This window comes from Oryctolagus cuniculus, chromosome 10 (genome assembly GCF_051225735.1).
Source record: "Oryctolagus cuniculus isolate XC-2025 breed Fujian yellow rabbit chromosome 10, ASM5122573v1, whole genome shotgun sequence".
In the NCBI taxonomy this organism is placed as follows: Eukaryota; Metazoa; Chordata; class Mammalia; order Lagomorpha; family Leporidae; genus Oryctolagus; species Oryctolagus cuniculus.
The window spans coordinates 116,442,763-116,464,146 of NC_142876.1; the positions used below are offsets into that span (position 1 = coordinate 116,442,763).

Below are 21,384 nucleotides of genomic sequence, written 5' to 3' on the forward strand. Positions count from 1 at the left end.
CGCCAGGCTTCGCTGAGCTGCAGACGGACATGACGGATCTGACCAAGGAGCTGAACCGCAGCCAGGGCATCCCCTTCCTGGAGTACAAGCATTTCGTGACCCGCACCTTCTTCCCCAAGGTCAGCCCAGGGCCCCGAACCCACGCTGAGGGCGCTTCTGGCAGCTCCGCCGTCAGGGCTGTGGCGGCTTGGAGCGTTCCTCTGAGCAGCATGGGCCTTGAGCAGTGCGAAACCTGCACACCTGTCCACAGTGGTGCTGGCCACCTGGCCTGGCGTGCTGCGGGAGGGGCCCAGTTTCCGTTTCTGCTTACTTGATGTTTAACTGCTCGTGCAGAAGCCAGCTGCTGGTCCCTCCCTCCTCCCGGGATCCTGGGCTTGCCTCCGGGCTCACGAGGCCGAGAGAAGGGATGGTCGGGACTCTCCCAGACCCCATACTCCCTGTCGTCTCTGGGCCCCTTCCCAAGGAGGCTCCTCTTGGTCTTGGCGACTGCATTGTGCCCCAGCCCCTCTGTGCCTGCCACGCCTCCTCCTGAGTCCCAGGGCTGCTGCCTTGTCCCCACTCTCCCTGACCTGCCCAGACACGTGTGCCTGTGGCCAGCCCCCTCCCGGTCATGGTCACGGTCCACACCATTCACCATGCAGCAGCTGAAGCAAGGCCACATATGGCCACCCTGTGCTCTCCCCAGCCTCTCTGCCTCAGTTTCCCCATGCATACTGAGCTGCTCTGGCTTCCTCTTAAGCCTTATGCCCTCCTGCACTGCCTGCCCCCGGCTCACACCGGTTCCTGTGTGCGTGATCCCCTGCAGGGAGCCCCCTCCCGTAGAATCCCACAGCCCCCTGGGCCTGGCCCATTGCCTGTTTCTTGACACGGGGTTTCTTGACACAGTCCCCCCACCCCATTTCTTGAGTGACCGGCAGCCTGCTGGGGTGATGACCTGAGGTGCTGGGGGCCCTCTGCAGTGTTCCTGTTTGCAGAGAGCATTAAATCCTGTCTTCCCACCCCCACTTCCAGGGCAGCTCCCCGGTGCAGGAGACCCACCCTCTGCTGGGCGAGTGGAAGGTGAGTACCTCATCCGCGCACACACTGGGCTGCGTTAGGGCGACCCTGAGCCTCCCGGACCAGCGGCTTCTACCCTTTCTTTAATCACGGGACACTGGGAGGCACCTGCCCCTGAAAGGTGGTGAGCCCCTCAGCCCAGGAGGCATTCAAGGTGTTACCAGTGCTGGCCCTCCCAGGCCAGGTACTCAGAGGATTGGGCCCCATTCTTCTGCTGCTGACGGAACGCAAGGTCAGAGGCCCCCAGGTCCCAGGTAGGGGAGGAGCTGTCGATTGACGATAGGATTACATGGGGTGTGTAGATGTGGTCTCCAGCTCATGAACCTGACCTATCTCCCTGACCTTTCCCACACCACTCCCCGCTCAGAGATTTCCAACCCTCACTCTTAGGGGATGCTTAAGGGTGTAGAGTCGTCAAGTCTTCTGTATCTACTTCCTGCTGAACGTGGTCGCAGGTCCTGCCTGTCTTGGGTCAGGAAATCTCTTCCTGTTTAATCTAATGAGCTGGAGGACTTGCGGTCACTGCCAGAGTCCGTGTGCCCCATCACGACTTTCAGAAGCGCTTGAATTCTGGCACACAGAAGGTCATCAGTCACTATGCGCAGAACTGGAAGCAAGCCTATTGCACGTGGAGTGCCCTTTAGATAGTGTTGATTCCCAGCTAGTGGGTGCTGATAGGCGGCCCTGTGCAGGCTGTGAGCATGCTGCAGTCTGAGCAGAGTGGGCAGAGCCCACTGATCACAAGGTTTCTCCTTGTTCTATCCGTATGTATTCCAAGGTTTGTCGGTTGTCCATAACCTTGGCCAGAGTGTCCATGGATCTAAGTACTTGCTGTAATAGTTGCCCTGAAGTGTAAGCCAGACTGCCTAAGGTTTTTAAAATTAGCTTCATGTGGCACACCACAACCTTCTAGTAATAGAATAGAAGAACCCACTAAGAAGTTGTCCTGCCAATAACAGCTCCCAGAAAGAACCGAAAGAAGAGGTAGGTACAGTGTGTCTTTAAGAGAAGCAGTCTTGATGTGACAGTGTTGCCTTTGGAAGAGGTTTTTGAGATCTTCGATCGGCTCCCGGGAGCAGGCAGTCTAATCTTTCAAGCGCACCTGCGAAGACTCAGGAGGTAGACGTTCACCCTTGACCCGTGTACCAGCCTGGGATGCCCTGGGACACCCTGGCTCTTCGCTGGGCCCCACTGTTAGACTCAGCTGAGCCATTGCTCCCAGTCACAGGGAATTAGGATGCGGAGGGCAGCTAGTCGGGACATCGTAAGTGCTAGACCCTGGTCCAGGCAGGGTACCGGGCCCCTTCGGAATCCTCACCACCAGCTGCTTCCGCAGATCCCGGAGAGCTGCAGGCCCAACATGGAGGAGGGGATCAGCTTGTTCTCCTCCCTGCTCAGCAATAAACACTTCCTCGTGGTCTTCGTGCACGCGCTGGAGCAGCAGAAGGACTTCGCTGTGCGCGACAGGTCAGGCTCTCTCGGTGGCTCCCTGGGGCGGGCAGGGCCTGGGTCTGCCCGGCGGAGCCCTGGGACCCAAGGCTGCAGCACGGACGGTTCACCCACCGCCGGCTGGGCAGCTGCGTCGGCTGGCAGCACACCCTGAGCCCTGGGCTTCTACTCCCACCCGGGCTGGGCCGGGATGCCCGGGGCGTGCACTGTGGCTCACGGCACTGCTGTGGGTGTCAGAGAAGGTGCCGCCTGGGCCAGGCTCAGCCGCACCGCCCCGCAGGCACACGGCAGCCCCAGGGCTGTGAGGCGTGCCGGCGCTGATGCCCGCCGCCGTGCGCAGGTGCAGCCTGGCCTCGCTGCTGACCATCGCGCTGCACGGGAAGCTCGAGTACTACACGAGCATCATGAAAGAGCTGCTGGTAGACCTCATTGACGCCTCGGCCGCCAAGAACCCCAAGCTCATGCTGCGGCGCACGGAGTCCGTGGTGGAGAAGATGCTCACCAACTGGATGTCCATCTGCATGTACAGCTGCCTGCGGGTGAGACCGCCCGTTGCTGCACCCTCGCCGGGATGGGTTGCCACGGGCGCAGGGGCGGGCCCCGGGGCCCATAGTGCACATGGAGAAGGGAGGCTCAGACAAGGCCGGGCGGGCTGGCCGCGATGCTCCGAGCTCACTCGGGAGGGACAGAGGCTGCACCAGGGCCGCGTCGTCTCAGCCAGCCAGCCCTCGCTGCTGCGTCTTTGGGCCGCTGGAACGTCAGACTGCAGCCCGAGGCGGCCCTGGGCTGGCTGCACGGTTCGCGTGGCTCCCTGGAACGGGTGGCGCCCAGTCCGGGGCAGGCGGTGGGGATGAGCCAGGTGGAAAGCTGAGTGGGCAGGGTGCACGGCCCTAACACAGAGTGGGCAACAGCTGGGAAGAGGCAGCGTTCACGCCAAGACGGGAGGCAGGGGCTGGGGTCAGGGTCTGCTGCGTCTGCCCAGTGCCCGGCCCCATCTCACCCCCACCCCAACTGCCCTATGGTGGCCCAGGCCAAGGGTTGTTGGGGGCCTGGAAAGAGGGGCAGAGGCCTGGCCAGGTCCACTACCAGGGCTTCAGTCCAGCCTTGGGCACAAGCCAGGCTCTGTGACCCTGGAAACATTGCTGCCTCCTCTGGGCTGTGGTTTCTGTCTGTGCAATGGGCCCATACCCCAGCCCCAGGGATGTCCCATGGATACACCTGGGAGTGGGGGAGCAGAGGTGGGCCTGGGAAGGAGCCACCGCGTGGGGTACTCGGGTCTCCTGCTCACTCTGGGCCATCAGGGCTCTGTCAGGGACCCTGGGGCTACAACGAGCCTGGCCCAGCTCCCCTGGCCTCTGCGTGTGGCCCTAGGCAGGCCTTCCCCCGGAGCCTGTTCCCTCCTTTAGAATACAGGCCTGCGCGGTTCCCAGGCCCAGGGAATCGGCTCCGCATGAGGCAGGCAGGTCTCTCGTAGGGGCTTGCTTTTCTCTTTAAGCCGATCCACTGCTTTACTTAAATGTCCACCACAACTGGAACATGTGGGTCACTTGCTCTGCCCCGACCGTGAAAATCCCTGCAGCAAGTCCTTCCTGGCCAGGTGCACCCGCTGACCCCGGAGGTGGGCAGGATCAGGGCGTGAGCCGGTTCAGCCAGCGCCTCCCCCAGTCAGGCTGTGATTGCGGTCATTTGAGGCCATACCTGGGTCCTGGTTTCACCAAGAGGCTCCCACTTAGTAGAAAGTCACAGGTACGGGAGTCAGTCGACCCAGGATTCAAATCCAGCTCCATCATTTCCCAGCAGGACGACCCTGGGCAGCCTCCTTGGCCTCTCTGAGCCTTGGCCTTGCTGGCCAGCTATACAGAGAGGATGCCACTGGGTCCCTGGAGGGGCTCCGGGCTGGTGATGTTTAGCAAACCGGAGTTCATAGTCCATGGCAATCCCAAAGGAGGCGACAGGGAGCAGGCAGCCAGCAGGTGTTGGGGAAGGGGCTGGAATGCGGTGGGTGGGGGGGTGGGGGGGTGCTGGGAAGAGTGAGGGGCTGAGCCCCGGCTCCTGACAGCCCCTTCCACCTGCAGGAGACCGTCGGGGAGCCGTTCTTCCTGCTTCTGTGTGCCATCAAGCAACAGGTCAACAAGGGCTCCATCGACGCCATCACGGGCAAGGCTCGCTACACGCTCAACGAGGAGTGGCTGCTGCGGGAGAACATCGAGGCCAAGCCCCGGGTGAGCCGGGCCGGGTGCTGCCGGCCGCTGGGCTGCTGCTGGGTCCTTGTGTGGCAGCGGCGGCCGCTTGCTGACCCCCTGCTCCCACCCTCTCTCTCGCGCAGAACCTGAACGTGTCCTTCCAGGGCTGTGGCATGGACTCGCTGAGCGTGCGGGCCATGGACACCGACACGCTGACGCAGGTGAAGGAGAAGATTCTGGAAGCCTTCTGCAAGAACGTGCCCTACTCGCAGTGGCCGCGCGCCGAGGACGTTGACCTTGGTGGGCAGGGGTGGGGGCGGGGCAGAGCCGGTGGGCGGGGTGGGGGCTTGGAGATGATTCGCCAGGAGCCCTTCCTGTGAGGGAAGACGGTCCTGGGGTGCAGGCAGCAGCACCAAGACTCGGGAGAGGCTTCCCGCAGCGGGCACGCTGGGCACTGTGCTCCAGGCACAGCGGTCTCGGCCAGGCCGAGAAGCCAAGGCCATTGGTCCCCGAGGGCCTTCCCTGAGCACTCGCTGGGCACCAGGCCCTGTTCTAAGCAGCGGGCTGTTAGGGTGAACAGGCGGGTGCAGTGGCTGTCCACGCAGAACCGAGAACATTCCACGGCCCGCTGGGGCCGGCAGGCAGGAGACGGCGCAGGTGGGCCCTTCCAGAGCCCCCCTCGGTGCTCCCCCCACCCTGGCGCCCTTGCTCTGTGCCCCCACGCCCTCTCCCCTGGCCTCTCCACCTCCCCATGTCACAGTTGGGGTCACCCTGGTGCAGAGCGGAGAGCCTGCCCGCGGGCTCCCTCCGCGCCCTGGGCCCTGACGGGCTCCTTGCCCCCAGAGTGGTTCGCGTCGAGCACTCAGAGCTACATCCTGCGGGACCTGGACGACACGTCGGTGGTGGAGGATGGCCGCAAGAAGCTCAACACCCTGGCCCACTACAAGGTGCGGCGCGCACGCGCACACACCCCCACCCGGCCCTCTGACGTCTGGCCTCTGCCCTCTGCCCTCACCTCTCCTCTCCCCTCAGATCCCCGAGGGCGCCTCCCTGGCCATGAGCCTCACAGACAAGAAGGACAGCAACACGCTGGGCCGAGGTAGCACCACTCACCTGGGCCGGCGGGGTCATCTCCCATCCCACGCCCATGCCAGCAGCCCCAGCGGGGAAACTTAGGCCCCCAGGGTGGGGTGGGGGGAGGACAGGGGTGGGCTGGGGCTGGGCCAGCTGCCTCTGACCCAGTACTGCGTGGGCAGGGCCCGCAGCCAGGCCTCCCTGAGCCGATTCCCTGCGGGCATCTGGAGAGAGGCCGCGGGAGGGCGGGATGTGGTTCCAACGAGGGCTGGGCAGCGGCCAGGCCAGTGGCGGAGGCCAGCGGGCCCGTGTGCCCAGCCTCGAGGCCCCCCGTTGGCGCACTCAGATGCCCTAGGCCTGGGAACGCGGGCGCCTCTAGGTCTCAGGGTCCCCTCTGGAGGTGGGGAGCAGGCCCCGGGCTGGCAGGATCTCTGGGCACCATGGGGTGGCTGAGGGCTGTCCCCTCCCTGCCACCTCCCCCCACGCCGACCCTCTGACCGCATCTGTCTCTTTGTCTCTGCCTCGCTGTCATTCTCTGCATCGCTCTCCTGTCACTTTCTCTCTGCATCTCCCTGTGGCTCTGTCTCCCTCTTCCTCTGCGTGTGAGTCTGTCCCTTGCTTGCTCTCTCTTTCCCCTCCCCTCCTCTCCCTTGTTTGTTTATCGCATGTGTTTTCCTCTCGCAGTGAAAGACTTGGACACAGAGAAGTATTTCCATTTGGTGAGTGCCCAGCCTCGGGCCCCGGGGAGCCGGCCCCTCACCGGGCGTGGCCTTGGCTTTCTGCCACCCCGGGCCTCGGGGAAAAGTACTCCCAGGCCCTGGGAAAGGCTCGCGCTGGGGGGTGGGGACCCAGGAGCGAGGGCAGAGCCGGGTGCCTGCGGGCGCGGGATGGACCTCCCCTGGGGCGGCTGGGGACGGCGCCTGGCACAGCACTGACGCTGCCAGGCCTCTCAGGTGCTGCCCACCGACGAGCTGGCCGAGCCCAAGAAGTCGCACCGGCAGAGCCACCGGAAGAAGGTGCTACCGGAGATCTACCTGACCCGCCTGCTGTCTACCAAGGTGGGCCCGGCCTCTGCCTGCCCTCTGCAGCCTCCCCGTCTCCTGGTGGGGGCAGGGAGGGAGGGGGAGCAGCAAAGACTCCAAGGACAGCTGCTGAGGTCGCCTGTGTTACAGGCAGGGCAGTGGTGGCCCAGAGAGTCAGTGATGTCCCAAGTCTCACGGCTCGGGTGGCAGCGTTGGTACCGCAGCTCCCACTCTGCCTCCACTGGTTTCCTATTCTGTGTCCCAGTTTCTTGATCAGTCCTTTCAATGCCCCTGTGAGGTGGGTTCCGCTAACCCATTTCCCAGACAAGACAAACCGAGGCCCAGAGAGGTTAGGGGGCCAGACTAATGCCGCATGGCATCCCCGCTCAGCAGGGGTGCCCACTTGCCCCCTACACACGGCATGGGCTGACGGTGGCCACCCCGCTCCCCCACAGGGCACACTGCAGAAGTTTCTGGATGACCTGTTCAAGGCCATTCTGAGCATCCGGGAAGACAAGCCCCCGCTGGCCGTCAAGTACTTTTTTGACTTCCTGGAGGAGCAGGCTGAGAAGAGGGGCATCTCGGACCCTGACACCCTGCACATCTGGAAGACCAACAGGTGCGGGCGAGCAGGCTGGCGGCGAGGGCCCGGCCCCGCAACCTTGCAGCAGCGGCTCAGGCCTGCAGCTCCACCTGCCCGGGTTCAGCCCCTCTCTGCTCTGCCCCTTCCCCCGTGTGGCCTCCCCGAGCGACTTCACCTGTCTGCACTTCAGTTGCCTGTAAACCCCACCTCGTAACTGCCACAATCGACCAACGACGAGCAGCCGGTGTGCAATGCAGAAGCACCGCCCCTAGCACAGTTCTCCCTCCGCCCCACTGGGGTGGGGGACGCCAGCAGCTCCATTTTACGGACGAGGACATGGAGGCTCAGAGCAGCAGCCCCTGAGCCCGCACAGCCCTCGGCAGAACCAGGCTCAACCCCAGATGACTGCAATCCCACATCCAGTCCGCAGCCCTCCTGGGAGACAAAGCTTAGCTTTCAGGGTCACGCATCCTGCCAAGAAGTTGTTGCAAAAACTTCAGCCTGACCCTCAGACAACAATGGCACCGACCAGAATTTTCTGTCAAGTTGCAGGAGCTTTTCAGAGCTCCGGGATCCCCACGGGGCTCCGGCTGCTAAGTCACTGGGTGGCCCTGGGGTGGGGGTGGGGGTGGGGCTGGGGGGTGTCAGCAACCCCCTCTGGCCTCCCAAGGCCAAGGCCAAGCATCCAGACGCCGCCCATCCAGCCCTCCCGCTGCTTGGCGCTAGCGCAGGGCTTCCTGCTGCCTGCACGGTGGGAGGAGGAGCTTCGCTGCCCGGGAGTGCGTGGGGTGGGGGAGCTTTCTAATGAGAACCAGGATCTGGCCCGAGGCTCCCGGGAGGCTCCCCAGCGGGTGGGGGCTGGCAAGGAGGGTGGACCAGCCGGGCCCTCCGTCGCCAGGGAGGAGCACGCCAGGCTCCCAGTCACGTCAGGGACGGTTGCACCATGGGCAGAGCCGGTGCTGTCCTGCAGGCCACCTGCCTCCCTCCCTCAACCCCGATGCGGCCCCTTTCCCGCCGCCCCACCCCGCCCGGGGGACTCACGCTGCCCTGCCCTCCCCGCCCAGCCTCCCTCTCCGCTTCTGGGTGAACATCCTGAAAAACCCCCAGTTCGTCTTCGACATCGACAAGACGGACCACATCGATGCCTGCCTGTCGGTCATCGCACAAGCCTTCATCGACGCCTGCTCCATCTCCGACCTGCAGCTGGGCAAGGTCAGCTGTGCCACAGGGGGCAGCCTGGGCTCCAGGCGGGGTGGGCGGGAGAGGAGCTCAGGTCCCAGGGGGGTCGCTCAGACATGGGAGAACGCCCAGCACCTCGCGCCCATTCACAGAAACACCGCGTCTCGAGGGCTCAGCCGCTCCTGCCTCAGGTGCACCTAGCACCAGCCCTGAGTACCTAGGCCACGGAGCCAGCGTGGTGTGCGAGGAGGCCAAGCCACCGGCCGGCTGCAGCCCACAGGGAACCCGCGAAATGCACGCGGGAGAGGGTGGTGCTGCCAGCAGGGCCCCAGAGGAACCTGGGCCTCCCTCGGGTTGTTGCCGGTCCCGTGGAAACGCCGCGAAGGGCGGCCCCTGGCCAAGGCCACGGCACCGGCTGCGTCTCACTGCCGTGCTCTCGGCGCAGGACTCGCCTACCAACAAGCTCCTGTACGCCAAGGAGATCCCGGAGTACCGCAAGATCGTGCAGCGCTACTACAAGCAGATCCAGGACATGACGCCGCTCAGCGAGCAGGAGATGAACGCCCACCTGGCCGAGGAGTCGCGGGTGCGCCGCCGGCTGCTCCACGGGGGTCTTGCCGGGCGGGGTCGGCGGAGGGAGAGAAGCTGGCCCTGCAGCGGCAGCAGCGCAGGCCACAGCGCGGTGCCCTGAGCCCTGGGACACAGGAGTTCTGAGTCTGGGACGCCGCTTCGGCCCAGGAGGGTTGGGGGGCGGCCATGGTGGGAACCGGGGGCTCCGGCCTCGGCTGGGCTGGGTCCTGTTAGACGGCTGGGGTGACTGCGCCTTGTCCCACCTGCTGCTCCTTCCTCCTAGAAATACCAGAACGAGTTCAACACCAACGTGGCCATGGCAGAGATTTATAAATACGCCAAGAGGTATCGCCCCCAGGTGAGCGGCCAAGGGTGTGCACCTGCCCTCTGCTTCCGCTTCCGTCCACCTCCATTCTCCCCGCCTCCTGGTGTCTGGTGGTGGACACTGGGCCATGTGTTTTGCCCGGGGTCAGAGGCGGGGGCCTCCAGCTGCAGCCCCGCTGACCCGGTTGCTCTGCCCTCAGATCATGGCTGCTCTGGAGGCCAACCCCACAGCCCGGAGGACGCAGCTGCAGCACAAGTTTGAGCAGGTGGTGGCCTTGATGGAAGACAACATCTATGAGTGCTACAGCGAGGCCTGAGCCGGGCGGGGAGGAGCCTGCCGAGCCGCCGCTGCCGCCGCCCAGAACCACGGCGCCACCTGGCCCCCCTGTATTGGATTCCCTGTGCCTCTGGCTCAGGCTGGGAAGTGACCAGCAGAGATGGCTTGGAGCAGGGAGAGTGGGGAGCCGGGAGGGGCCCATCTGAGCCAGGCAGAGGCGCTCCAGCTCTGACCCTCAGGGCACCTCCATGCCCTCCGACTGCCCCCAGCTTGGCGTCTGGGGTGGAGCCCTGAATGCCGCAGCCAGTTCCTGGCCTGGCCCACCCTGTCCACCAGCGCAGGGGGCAGCTGCTGGGCACAAAGCGGGGAGAAGAGGCCGCCTGGCCCAGAAACACTACCTCATGCACACTGGCGCAAGGGGAGGTCTCCTGGAAGCAGCTGGCCGTCAGTTCCTGCTTCAGCCACCGAAACGCTGTCTCCACCTCCCCTCCCCCAGAGGGGACCCTGGCGGTGGGCGGCTGGGCGCAGTCAAGCCGGTCAGATTCCTGCTGCTCCGGCGGTGATGTTGGTGGAGTGGGCAGTGCCCGCTGCCCCGGAGGCGGCTTGGGGGCCCCTCTCCCGAAAGGGAGGGGTGGGTGGAGAGGGGTAGGTGCTGCGGCCTCCTGGCCTCCGGGCAGGGGAGGGGTTGAGACGCACCAAGGCTGTATGTAGCTGGGCTACTCGATCTTGCTGGAAGTGTTTCTAAAGATAGCACCACTTTTTGTTGTTGTTGTTTTTAAAAAAAGCTTTTATATATTAAAAAAACTTCTCACGCACCAACTGTGAACGGCTGCCGCCTGCACAGGGGACCTGGGGAGGGGTCCCCAGGGGCCCCCATGCAACACTGGAAGTGGCTGCGCCGGCGAGCGGCCTGTCCCTGCAGCATGGACCCTCGTGGGCAGAGCCGGCCGTCAGCCCCTCGCTAGCCCTGACTCAGAGCCCCGCAGGGGCTGGGTTGGTGGGGGCAAGACTCTCTGGAACCTTCTTTATAATAAAAGTCTGATGGGGAAAACCTACCGTGGGCTCCGACCTTTGTCCTGAGACACCAGGGGATGTGGGGGACCCTTGGTGCCTGCAGCGTGACTGCCTGGCTCAGCTTGGAGCAGGCAGATTCAGTGAGGCGCTGGGCTGCGTGTGTGGGGGCCCCCAGGAAGATGTCCCGGCTGCCCGGCCCTGCTGCTTGTAGCAGGCCTCTGAGGCAGGAGGGGACACTAAGTCTCAGGAGGTGGGAGGGAGGCTCCCTCCAAGCCAGAGTCCCCACAGTGGCCCCCAGAGGACTGGAGGGTCCAAGCTGATGCTCACGTAGAGGCCCCGAACTTCTTGGTGACCTTGAACAACACGGGCCCCGGTTTTCACACTGGGAGAGGCCAGCACATTTGCCAAGGCCAACGTCACCCCAGACTTCCTCGCGCGGCAGGTTGTTGGCGATAAGGAATCCAAGCTGAGGAAGTCCCCCCAACACAACCCCCTCCAGCCCACCCACCTGGCCGTGGGGCTGGGGTGGGGCTCATCCCCCAGCCCCGGGAGAGCCCACCCCCGAATTCACGGCAACTTCAGTTACTGTTTTCCTTTTATGAAGGCAAAGCAGTGCACCACATTTATCAAGAGTAAGAACTAGAACAAAAAATCCGTGAAATCTAAACAGAATCCCACCACATCCCAGCTCCAGAATTAATGAGCACAGAACAGTGAGTTGAAAAGTAAGCAGTCCTTTTCCTTAAAAATAGCTCTCTCCCCTAATGGCTTGGGTGGAGAGAGGCTTCATCTCTCGAATTTTCTATTCTGAGCCCTGATTCTTTCTTTAATATTAAGCGGCAGATTTTTCTAACGGAAATGATCAGCCCATCTGATAGGGTTTTTTGGCACCGGGGAGGGTGTGATTCTACGGTGAAGACTTGTTTCCCAGGGAGCACACAAAGCAGCAAGGGAGCAAAGGCCGCGCTGACCCTGGCCAGGCAAAGCTGCTGGGTCCCCCGGCTCGGACGGGCGGCGCCAAGGGCTGTCACCAGGATCACCGTGGACATGACTGCTCTGCCACCTGCTTCCGCCCCGCCCCCACGCACCAATATGTCAGGAACATCTTTCGATGTCATTAAGTATTCTGCTGCCTGTCTTAATGTCTGATTAACATGCGGTTCTTTCTTGAAATGGGGAGATGTGCTTGTCAGCGGAGGCAGCCTCAGTTTCGGGGGTCACTTCCCAGCACCGAGAAGGGGCCCCGGTCCGTCTGGAGCCCTGAACGCTTGCCTGGCACCTGTGGCCGGGAGCGGGGGTGCCTGCTCCCCACCTGAGATTCACGAGAGGGTGGAGATCGCCCCGGGCTGTGTCCTCCCGCTGAACTCGCTGCAAGGCCGGGAGGTTTCGGGCCTGGGTGCCAGCCGCTGCCCAGGGCGGCAACGCTGACTTGTCCTGTGTCACCCAGGGAAGGCGGCTCCCTCAGTCGCAGGCCAAACTTCGAAGCAGAGGAGGCAGAGGCGGCCCCTGCTGGGGAAACCGCAGCCCCACCACCTGCTCACAGTGGCCCTCGGAACCACCGCCGGCAGCTGCGCCACAGGTGTCCCTGGGAAGCCGGCACAGGCACAGCAAAATACTCTCCTGGGAGACTACCGCTTACCCATTGGCCCCGCCCTCCCCAAGCCCCGCCCTGTAACCTTTGACCCTTCTCCTTGCCCCCTGCCCTCCCTGGCTCAGGTCTCCTATCCCCTGGTGGAAGCCGCACCCTGGCTATGGCCACAGTGATCCCAGCAGCCTGCTCTGCCCTGGGGCTCATTCGCCCCTCCCCCAGCCTCACCTCTGCTACACCCATCACTGGGAACCCCTCCCTGTGCAACCACCGGAAGTCCTTTTTCTTGTCCTCAGGCTCCTTGCTTTTGACCTTGCCCAGAGCGCCCACTGCCAGGGGCTTCCGAACAGACACCCTAGCCTCCGCACTCAGCACTCAGCCCAGGCTCAGAGGGCCTGGGGCTGGGGACCAGCAATGCCCTAGGGGCTTCTATTTCCTGCAGCCAGGCCCCACGCTGGCTTTTCAGTTTGTTTATTTTTTAAATACTTATTTTGAAAGGCAGTTACAGAGGGGTGGGGGGAGGGATCAACCTCCCATCAGCTAGTTCACTCCCCAAATGGCTACAACAGCCGGGGGTTGGGTCAAGCTGAAGCCAGGAGCCAGGAGCTCCATCCGGGTCTCCCACGTGGGTGCAGAGGCCCAAACACTTGGGCCATCATCAGCTGCTCTCCCAGGTGCATCAGCTGGGAGCTGGCTGGGGAAGCTGCCCCGTGCTATGGGGGTGTCAGCCGGGGCTGGGAGGTTCCTTTCCAGGAACACCCACTCCCAGAGCCGCTGGCTGGCCTGCAGCTCAGGAAGCCGGGGCGCCTCAGGTCTCCTCCACAGCGGCCTGGGTTTCCCCACAGCACGCTGGCTCAGGTCGGGAAACCAAAGCTGAACACTGATGGGGAGACAGCCGGTACTGTCACAGCCTGGCTGCCACTGTGTGCAGCTGCAGGCCCACAGGGAAGTGAATGAAGGGGCTGGGACCCAGACTCCCCCTCCTCACTTGAGGAGCGTCACTGAGGTTGACGGAGTTTCCATCACTGCCCTCTCCCTCCAGGATCTGGCCGCCTGGGCCTTGGAGCATGTGCCTACCCCAGGACCTTTGCACCTCCCCTTGCTGCTGGCTGCCAGTCTCCTCCCTCCAGACACAGGCTCCTGCTTGGAAAGGCCTCCCCCGCCGGGCCACAGGATATCAGTCGGCCCTGTCTATCCCACTGGAGCCCCTGCCCCTGCTTCTCTGCAGGGCGCAGACCCCAGCCCCACCCCCGGGGAGCTCCACAACCAGGGTTGAAAGATCCTCAGCTCTGCCCAAGGGTCTCAGCTCCACCTTCTCACAGCAGCTCTCGAACACACACACTCCTTGTCAGGCACACACTGCACCCCGCCAGGGACCCTCCTCAGCTCGGCCCTGCCCCAGGACCAAGTCCACATGTGCCCATCCCCACGCTCCTCTCAGAGCCACGGACCCCTGCCCTCAGCCACACCTTCCAGCCCTACTGCTCCCCAGGGACCTCGGCCTGGAAGGCCCTTCCCTCCTGTATCTGGTACCAAAAGCCACCTCCTCCTGGAAGCAGTCCCAGATCTGACACCTGTGGGGCTCCCACAGGCCCCTGTTGGTCCCAACATCCATGCCCCCAGCTGCTGACGCCATACAGCCTGCCTGCCCCCCACTGGCCTCGGTGCCAGCCAGGTAAACAGTAGGTGCTCAGGGGATGTTAATGAGGCACCAGTGGCCACCTCCTTGCATCTCAGCCTCTGGCCACGTCAACTTGCAAGGAAGAAGAAACAAAGCCTTTATTAATAAATAGGTGGCAGTGAGTGAGATAGAGCATGGCTCCGTGGGAAATAAAAACACGCACGTGTGTGTCCTCACCCGCGCCCCGTGCCCTCGGCTTTAGCCTTCTTGCCGGACGCCTTGGACGCTGGGGCCTTGGAGGACAAGCCAGGCTTTCTCTGGCTCCTGGGGCCCTCGGGCTTCCCAGACAGGGGCACAGGCCCCGCCTTGGACCCACGGCCCTTAGAGGGGGTGGCAGCTTTGGCTTCGGGCCCAGCTCCCACCCCGGGGACCACCCCTCGAGGGGCCTTGGCAGTGGTCTTCTTTCCGGACGGGGAGGCAACACCATTCTTGACCTGCAAGTAAGCCCAGCTCAGAGCCCACGGGGGCCGGGTTGAAATGCCAGCTCCGCACGGCTGTGGGTCAGCAGCCCCGCCTCTCCCAGCCTCAGCCCCTGGGCCAGAAACGGGGACCGTGGCACCTCCAGGGTGCCTCATGTTTTGCAGGAACAACAATGGCCCTCCCACCCTGGCTGACCCCGGCCCTCCCCGGGACCCCTACCTTGTTGGCAGTGGGTTTGGAGCTCTTGCTGCCAGCGCTGGTTCTCCCGTGGGCCTTGGCATGTCCTGCAAGGGCGGGCGGGGGCCTGTGGGAGGCACTCCTTCCAGGAGGAGCGGCCGCAGTCCCATGCTTCCTGGGCCCCAGGCCAGCACTCGGATACCCACAGCCTCTGAGACCGGGGCTCTGAGCCTTGCGGGCCTAACTGCCCACACCTGGGTCCCCCTTGCAGGGTGCCTAGAGAGTTCCCGGGACCCCTGACTCAATGCTTGGCCCTGGGGCGGGGGGGACACCCTGCTGTGCATGTGCCCCCCCGCCCAAGGCTCCCAGAGGTCTTTAGCTTGTGCTCCACGTGGCAGCCAGGGTGAGCGTTGGAACAGCACAGCCTTGAGCTGCCTCCGGCCTGCACCTTCCCCTGTCTCCCCACCGCCCTCCAGATGGGCTCCCATCTCCCGGCTGTCCATCGGCTTCTCCCTCCTTCCGCTGTGGTTCCTAAGAGTGCTGCCTCCTTTATACCTCCAGGCCTTTGCACAGGCTGTGCTCCAGCCTGGGACACCTCCTCCAGGAAGCCTGCCTCCTGATTCAGGGGCGAATCAGGCTCCAAGCTCTCTGGCCTTCCTTGCCCCTTCACAACCCTTGAAATATCCAACTGCTGCCCACTCGCAGCCCCCAGCCACCGCGGGCTCTCTGTCTCTCCAGGTCAAGCATGCACCTAGGACACCTTCAACTAGAAAAGCAAGTCCCTGCCTCCCGCCCCCAGCCCCTCACGCACTCACACACTCACCTTGGCTTTGCCCGTGGCCTTTGACCTTGGACTTCCCTTTGCGCACACTGGGACTGGCAGAGGCCTGCGTGGCCTTGTCTAACTCCCCGGACACCTTTCTGGCCTGGCCCACTTTGGCCTCCGCATCCTTGGCCTTGGCCTTCCCACCTTTCTTGGGGACCTTCTTGGCTGCACCTGGTTTGGGAGGAGCCCTCCCCGACCCGTCCGGCTTCTTGGGTGCCCGTTCCCCCTGGCCCTGGCTGGAAGGGCCCGGCCTCGCCTCCCTCGGCTTCTCAGGGCCCGGCTCCTCGGCCTTCCTGGCCTTCCTGGGGGCCGCCGGGGCGGACGTCTTCCTGGGCTGCGTCCTCTTGGGCTTGGGCACTAACTGCAGGGAGAGAGCGGGGCTGGGACAGGGAGCAGAGCTCCGGGGGGCTCCTGCCCTATACCCCTGGAAGATGCAGGGCAGGAAGCCCCCTCCCAAATGGGGCTAGGGATGGGCGAAGGCTCGGCTGCTGGAGGCACCACCTCCTCCCACCGACCATACTACCCTCAGCTTCCCACGGGCTCTCAGCTCCACCTACTCTGCCCCACCCCCTTTACCTCTGCACAGCCCCCTGCTCCCCTCCTTGCTGCCTCCCTCTTCTGCCCTCTCCAGCTGGGCCACTCCCCACTAACCTCAGTCTTCTCACCTTTACAATGGGCACACACAGAGGGTGTGAGCACTCCCGGAGCCCAGCTCCGAGGCTACTGCTCCCCTGCCCTCAGACCCCCTCGATTCCCTGCTGCCACCCAGCAGCATACACATCCCGAACTCCAGGACACAGGGGGCTCTGTCCCCGCCCCAAGCCCACTCCCCAGCGCCCCCTCCTGCTCTCCTCCTTGCCCCGCCCATCCACCTGGCCCTGCTGTGACTTGAGTCCCAGCTCCAACCCCTGACCAGCAACTCCACGAGGAGGACCCCTGGGACAGGCCACACAGCAGCCGTCAGAGTGACTGCTCTGTGCCAGGTGTCGGGCAGGGTGCAGGGGTGACCAGTAGACCTGTGCCTGGGTCCTTGCCATCTTTCTGGTGGCCAACGGCAGCCAGGAGGCCGGGGCTGCCCCCAGCTCTCCCTTCCTTGAGCCCCCTGACTAGGCAAGGGGACAATGGGGTGGCGCTGGGCAGGGCCAGCTGTTGCACGGGTGGAGCAGGGTGAAGGGAGCCCCACGGTGGCAGGGCACACTTGGCAGGAAGGAGCTGGGTGCCCAGCACCCAGATGCAGTCCCTGGGCTCAGAAAGCACCCGGATGGAGACACACAGACGCCACGAGGGTGCCCAGGGCAGGCGGGAGCCCAGAGGGGCACAGGCACCGCCCCCCGCCCCCGGGGAGAGGGCATCTGTGCAGAATGAAATGGCCAGCACCCAAAGGAAGACAGGAGGGCAGAGGCCGGGCGGAGGCAGTGGCGCAGAGGCTGGGACGAAAGCGGGCAGGGCCCCCCACCTCCCCTCCAGCTGTCCCCTCCGGCGTCTCACTTTGAAGCTGCCGGTGGCGCCCTTGGCCTTGGAGTTGAGCGGCCTGGTGAGGAGGCCGCGGCGCACGCCCGTGGCCAGGGCCTGCTTCAGCAGGTACTTGAAGCGCAGTCCGTTGACGCTCGGGTACTTGTGCAGGATGTACAGCTTGATGGCCACCACCGACGTGCCCCGGCGCTGCTCGCCCGCCTGCAGCGCCTCCAGCACCATGCGCAGCATCGGCGGGTTGCGGCGTCCCATGAGGACGGTCCTGCGGCTGCAGCCTGTGGGGTGCACAGCGGCTCATCACCCTGCGCCCGGTCACAGTCCCCTAGCCAGCTCCGCGGGGCCGGGGGCAGGTGCAGCCCTGAGTGCCCCTGAGGACAGGCAGAGTGGGCTGCCGTCTCCTGGGATGCTCACCTCACCTCTGGTTTTAAACAATCAATTATTCCTTTTAAGAAACTGAAGTCAGTCTGGCCCATTTTCCAGACCTAATGACCTCATACGGCACCAGCAGCAGGGAGAAGGGGCTGGCAGGGGCTCTGGGGCATGCCCCAAGCGTCTTCTACACGTCAGCTCCTGGTGCAGCCTGTCGATTAAAGACAGGTCCCTTAGGAGACCTCCCTGCCAAGGGCAGCAGGACCGTGCTCAGGCTGAGCCCGCCCTCAACAGCCCAGCTGGGAAGCAGGCAGCCGACCAGGGTGTGCGCTGGAAGGAAATCTGATAGGGACCCAACTACTTCAGGTGCGTTGATGGTAGGGCAGCTACTTTTGAAAATGTCTCGAGTTGTTGGAGACAAACGCTAGACTACTTACAGAGGGAAGGATACCTCTGGGGTTTGTCTCTAAATAACTACCCCCCCCCACCCCCAGTGACACCAGCTGGTGACTGTGGAAGTTGGTGACAGGTGCAGGGGGCCAACTCAGACCATTCAGGGGTCTACTTTTGCATCTGCTTGATTGTTTTTGTAGTAACAACAAGAATCTCCTCCTGGGTCTTGGACCAGGAGAAACGGCAACACAGCCACTGCACTAGTGTAGGTCCACCCAGGGAACCTTACACAACCCCAGAAAGGAACAAAGGACAGCTACACGCCGCCACGGGGCGAGCCTCCCAACAGGTGGCTGAGCCCAAGAACTATGTCACCAAAAGCCATCTACTGTAAGATTCGGTTTCTACAAAATGTTTGGAGTAGGCAAATTCATAGGCTGAGCGCTTGCCAGGGGCTGGGGCCAGGCGGGGTGGGGGTGACCATCAAGGGGTACAAGTTACAAGTTTTCTTGCAGAGATGAAAATACCCTCCATGGGTTGTGGGGGCGTTGCACAACTCCATGAAAACATTCAAGCCACTTGACAGTTTAAATGGGGGAGTTAGGGAGCAGAGAGTGAAAATGACTCCTCAGAAAGTCACAAAGTTGCAAATGAGACTGGGTGGGGGCGGGGAGCCAAGAAGCTGTCAGTCATGGGTGTGTGTGTGTGCCTGTGTGTGGAAAGAAACTGCAACATGAAACTGGATTTCAATGTGGCGATTGGAAATGTTGATATGATCAGTTTGCAAAAATGTGAAGACTTAAAAGAGGCATCAGTTGGCCACAATATATTTAGAAAATAATTTAAAAAAAAATAGAGAAAGAATCCTGTACCTCAAACTCCAGGTCTAGAGCAAAACTGCCAAGAGACTCAATCCGATTTCCCTCCCACCGCCTCCTGGCCAGGAAGAGCTCCCAGCCCGGGAAAGCTCATCTTGGGACCAAAGCCTGCGGGTTGGCGAGTCCTGGCTCAGTCATTCCCAGGCCCCGGAGTTTCGTCCGCTCTCTGGGTCTCAGTCTTCCCATCTGCATGGTGGGAGTGTGGCCCTCTGCAGGGGTCTGAGCCTTCACAGTCTGTGTTATGGGGTTCCCAAGGGGTCCTCAGCCCACATTCAGGCGGTAGCTCCAACCCCTCAGTGTCAAACCATGCCCTTGTCCCAGGGAGCCATGCCCAAGGGTCTTCCCAGGACTGTCGCCTCCCTCCCCTCAGCCTCTCCTTCAACAATTATTCAATGCCTGCTGTATACCAGGATGTCCAGAACAGAACCCATCCTCTCCACTCCCCTAAACCTGTCGAGCCAGAAGGAGGACCTGAACTCCCAAGTGCTCCGCCAGCCCTGCCACCCCAGGGCCTTTGCCTGTGCTGTGTCTGCCTCTGCTCACCCAGGCAGACCTTATTCAGCCTCAGAGCACCCCCCCGTTCCCAAGTGAGAGCGAGCCACTGTGCCCTGGGCTCCTGGAAGCCTCTGCCCACTCCCTTCCTCGAGGGGAGACCCCACTTGCAGGGCCACCTCCCCTAGGAAGACCTCCCTGACCTCTGCTCATCGGTGGGAGGCCACCTCTGCCTCTGGCAGCCCTCTGGGCCAGCACACTGAAGCCCAGGCCGCAGCACTGGCAGAGCGGCCACCCCAGACAGACTGGGGGCATCTCAAGGGAAAGCTATGTCTGGTTCACCCGCGGAGACCCTCCTGTCCAAGAGAAACGCTGGGTTGTTTGTTGACTGAAAGTCAGGATGCGGCCGAAACCTAAAGCCCAGCCGGCCCTGAAAGGCGCCTTGGCCCAGACAGGAAATGGGCTCCAGCTGGGCCGGCTTTAGCCCCCAGGCCCTGCTTGGCCTCAGCAGTAGCCTTCGTCCTTCTCCCAAATGGTGGTTGGGCTCAGCAGCCCCTGGCGTGGGTGCTGGAACCAGGCTGGGAGAGGAGAAGAAGGAGGAGGGTGGGAGGACGAAGGCCCAGGAGAGCCCCGGCAGCGGGTGGTATCCTCGCTCACCTGGCTGTGTAGACGCTGGCAGCTTGGATGAGCCTGCTGCGGAGGTCAAAGAGGTAGAGGTGTCGCTGGGGACGCTCTTGGGATCCATCCAGCCAGCCAGGTGCACGTAGCCAGGCTGCCCCAGGTGCGAGGCTGCTGGGCCTGCCCGCACTGCTTAAATACCAGCGGCCCTCATTGGCCGGGAGCGCTCTGAGCCGCTGATTGGGGCAGGAGGGCTGGCCCGGGGCTTGGCAGCCCTCCCTTCCGCACGGGAGCCCCAGTGTGGGCCCCTGCTCCTGGGTGGCCTTGTGTGGGTCACTGGCTTCTCCAGGTCCCAGCCCTCCGCTCCCCAGGGGCTGGGGGTGCTAATGGGGAACTGGGGGCACCTGGGTGACCAGTCCCTCCAGGCTAACAAAGTGCCGCACCAGCTTAGGCTCCTGTTTTCAGGCCACCGCTGGCCTTGGTTTCTCAAAAATGACAATTGAAGGTGGAAGTGCTGTTGGCAAAGGGGAGATCGGCCAGGCCAGGCCAGGCGGCAGCCTCTGCTGACGTCAGCAGGGTGCTTGGCACCTGTGCTTGCCTTCTGCCTTCTGCTTTGAGAGAGAGATCACTAAGGGAGGAGAGAGGAACTGAAAGCTATGATTACTTAGCAAAAGTTTTCATGAACAAGGATGAAATCCCCAGGGAAAGCGCACGGAGACTATGAACAAGCCACGCACCCTCCTGGCGGCTGCTCACCCTCCCGGCGTTCAGGCACATCTGAAGGGAGCAGGATCAGAAGCAGAGCAGCATCCCAGGCACCTGCCCCGGGGGAACGTCCAGTGGAAGCCATGATGAGAGCCCATCAAGGTGCCAGCAGTGGGCGTGTCAGCAAGGATCAGGACCCGCTTTCTATGCCCCTAGCCACTCCCACGGGTGACGAGGCTGAGTGAGTGTCACAGCAGCAGGGCGCCCCACATCCGAGCGTCTGTCCACACCGCAGGTCAGCATGGGGTGACACCATGGCTGCCGGGTAGGGGAGCTGCGTAGTTGGGATCTGGTTTGAGTGTGACCCCAAAGCATGGTCGCAGTGAGCAGAGCCACGCAGCAGGTGCACAGTCCCGCACCGCCGTGCGTGAGACCTGGCGGATGGACACTCGTCCTGGAGGCCTGCTTTGCCCTTGCTGCCTGCTCTGGCCTCAGGAGAGATGGCAGTCCCCGACCCCTCCAAGGCGAGGGGCCCTTCTTGGGGGGTGCCCCAGCCCCTGGGCTTGCTCCCCGGGGACCCTGAGCCCTGTGAAGTGGCCCAGCCCTGACTCTTGAGCTCTGGGAGAGGGGCAGGGGCTGTGGCTGGCTGCTTTCTGGAGGCCTCCCTGTTGCCCAGTGTGGCCTGGCACACAGTAGGTGCTCAGCACCCGTGGCTGTGACGCTGCGGGAGCCTCTGAGCCGGCTGAGTAGATGGAGGCCTGAAAACTGCGCCCTGGGTCCGGGCCAGAGCAGGAGTGAGCCAAGGCGAGCAGCGAGCGGAAGCTGGCATGGGCGGGGGCGGCGATTTTGATCACATCTGCGGGGTGCTTCCAAGAACTGAGCGATAGAGCAACACTCAGCGACAGAAACATCCCCACGGCTCCGTCTGAAACCCTCTCCCGGCTGTGCCAGGGTAGCGTTTCGCATTCGAAGGCAAGGAGTTCGAGAATGTGTGTGCCATCTACAAACTCCTCCAGAGGGTTGCCTTTTGTCG

General features: G+C 63.2%; 2 protein-coding genes across 3 annotated transcripts in view; one reads left to right on the forward strand and one right to left on the reverse strand.

Annotated features, from left to right (window-relative positions):
- The window catches only part of PLXND1 (plexin D1), a 40,340-nt gene extending 29,568 nt beyond the window's left edge, over positions 1 to 10,772 (forward strand). The window contains exons 22-36 of the mRNA XM_051851742.3: positions 7 to 119; positions 1,012 to 1,059; positions 2,393 to 2,523; positions 2,846 to 3,044; positions 4,581 to 4,727; positions 4,832 to 4,988; positions 5,532 to 5,635; positions 5,721 to 5,787; positions 6,447 to 6,481; positions 6,716 to 6,820; positions 7,240 to 7,403; positions 8,432 to 8,579; positions 8,992 to 9,132; positions 9,400 to 9,474; positions 9,641 to 10,772. Coding sequence (XP_051707702.1) covers positions 7 to 119; positions 1,012 to 1,059; positions 2,393 to 2,523; positions 2,846 to 3,044; positions 4,581 to 4,727; positions 4,832 to 4,988; positions 5,532 to 5,635; positions 5,721 to 5,787; positions 6,447 to 6,481; positions 6,716 to 6,820; positions 7,240 to 7,403; positions 8,432 to 8,579; positions 8,992 to 9,132; positions 9,400 to 9,474; positions 9,641 to 9,757 — 1,751 coding nt within the window. The 3' untranslated portion in view covers positions 9,758 to 10,772. The remainder of the gene's footprint in view (positions 1 to 6; positions 120 to 1,011; positions 1,060 to 2,392; positions 2,524 to 2,845; positions 3,045 to 4,580; positions 4,728 to 4,831; positions 4,989 to 5,531; positions 5,636 to 5,720; positions 5,788 to 6,446; positions 6,482 to 6,715; positions 6,821 to 7,239; positions 7,404 to 8,431; positions 8,580 to 8,991; positions 9,133 to 9,399; positions 9,475 to 9,640) is intronic.
- Positions 10,773 to 14,037: 3,265 nt separating this feature from the next.
- On the reverse strand, positions 14,038 to 19,861 carry H1-8 (H1.8 linker histone). Of its 2 annotated transcripts, XM_017344252.4 has the most exons (5): positions 19,686 to 19,861; positions 16,912 to 17,171; positions 15,421 to 15,784; positions 14,640 to 14,704; positions 14,074 to 14,434 (listed from the first exon to the last, which is right to left on the reverse strand). In XM_017344252.4, the coding sequence occupies exons 1-5, from the start codon at positions 19,771 to 19,773 to the stop codon at positions 14,174 to 14,176; spliced, it is 1,038 nt and encodes a 345-aa protein (XP_017199741.4). In that variant the 5' UTR covers positions 19,774 to 19,861; the 3' UTR covers positions 14,074 to 14,173. The 2 variants fall into 2 exon arrangements, with proteins under 2 accessions (XP_089162740.1, XP_017199741.4); XM_089306614.1 differs by lacking the exon at positions 15,421 to 15,784 and having other exon boundaries at positions 14,038 to 14,434; positions 19,686 to 19,858.
- Between the last annotated feature and the right edge of the window lie 1,523 nt (positions 19,862 to 21,384).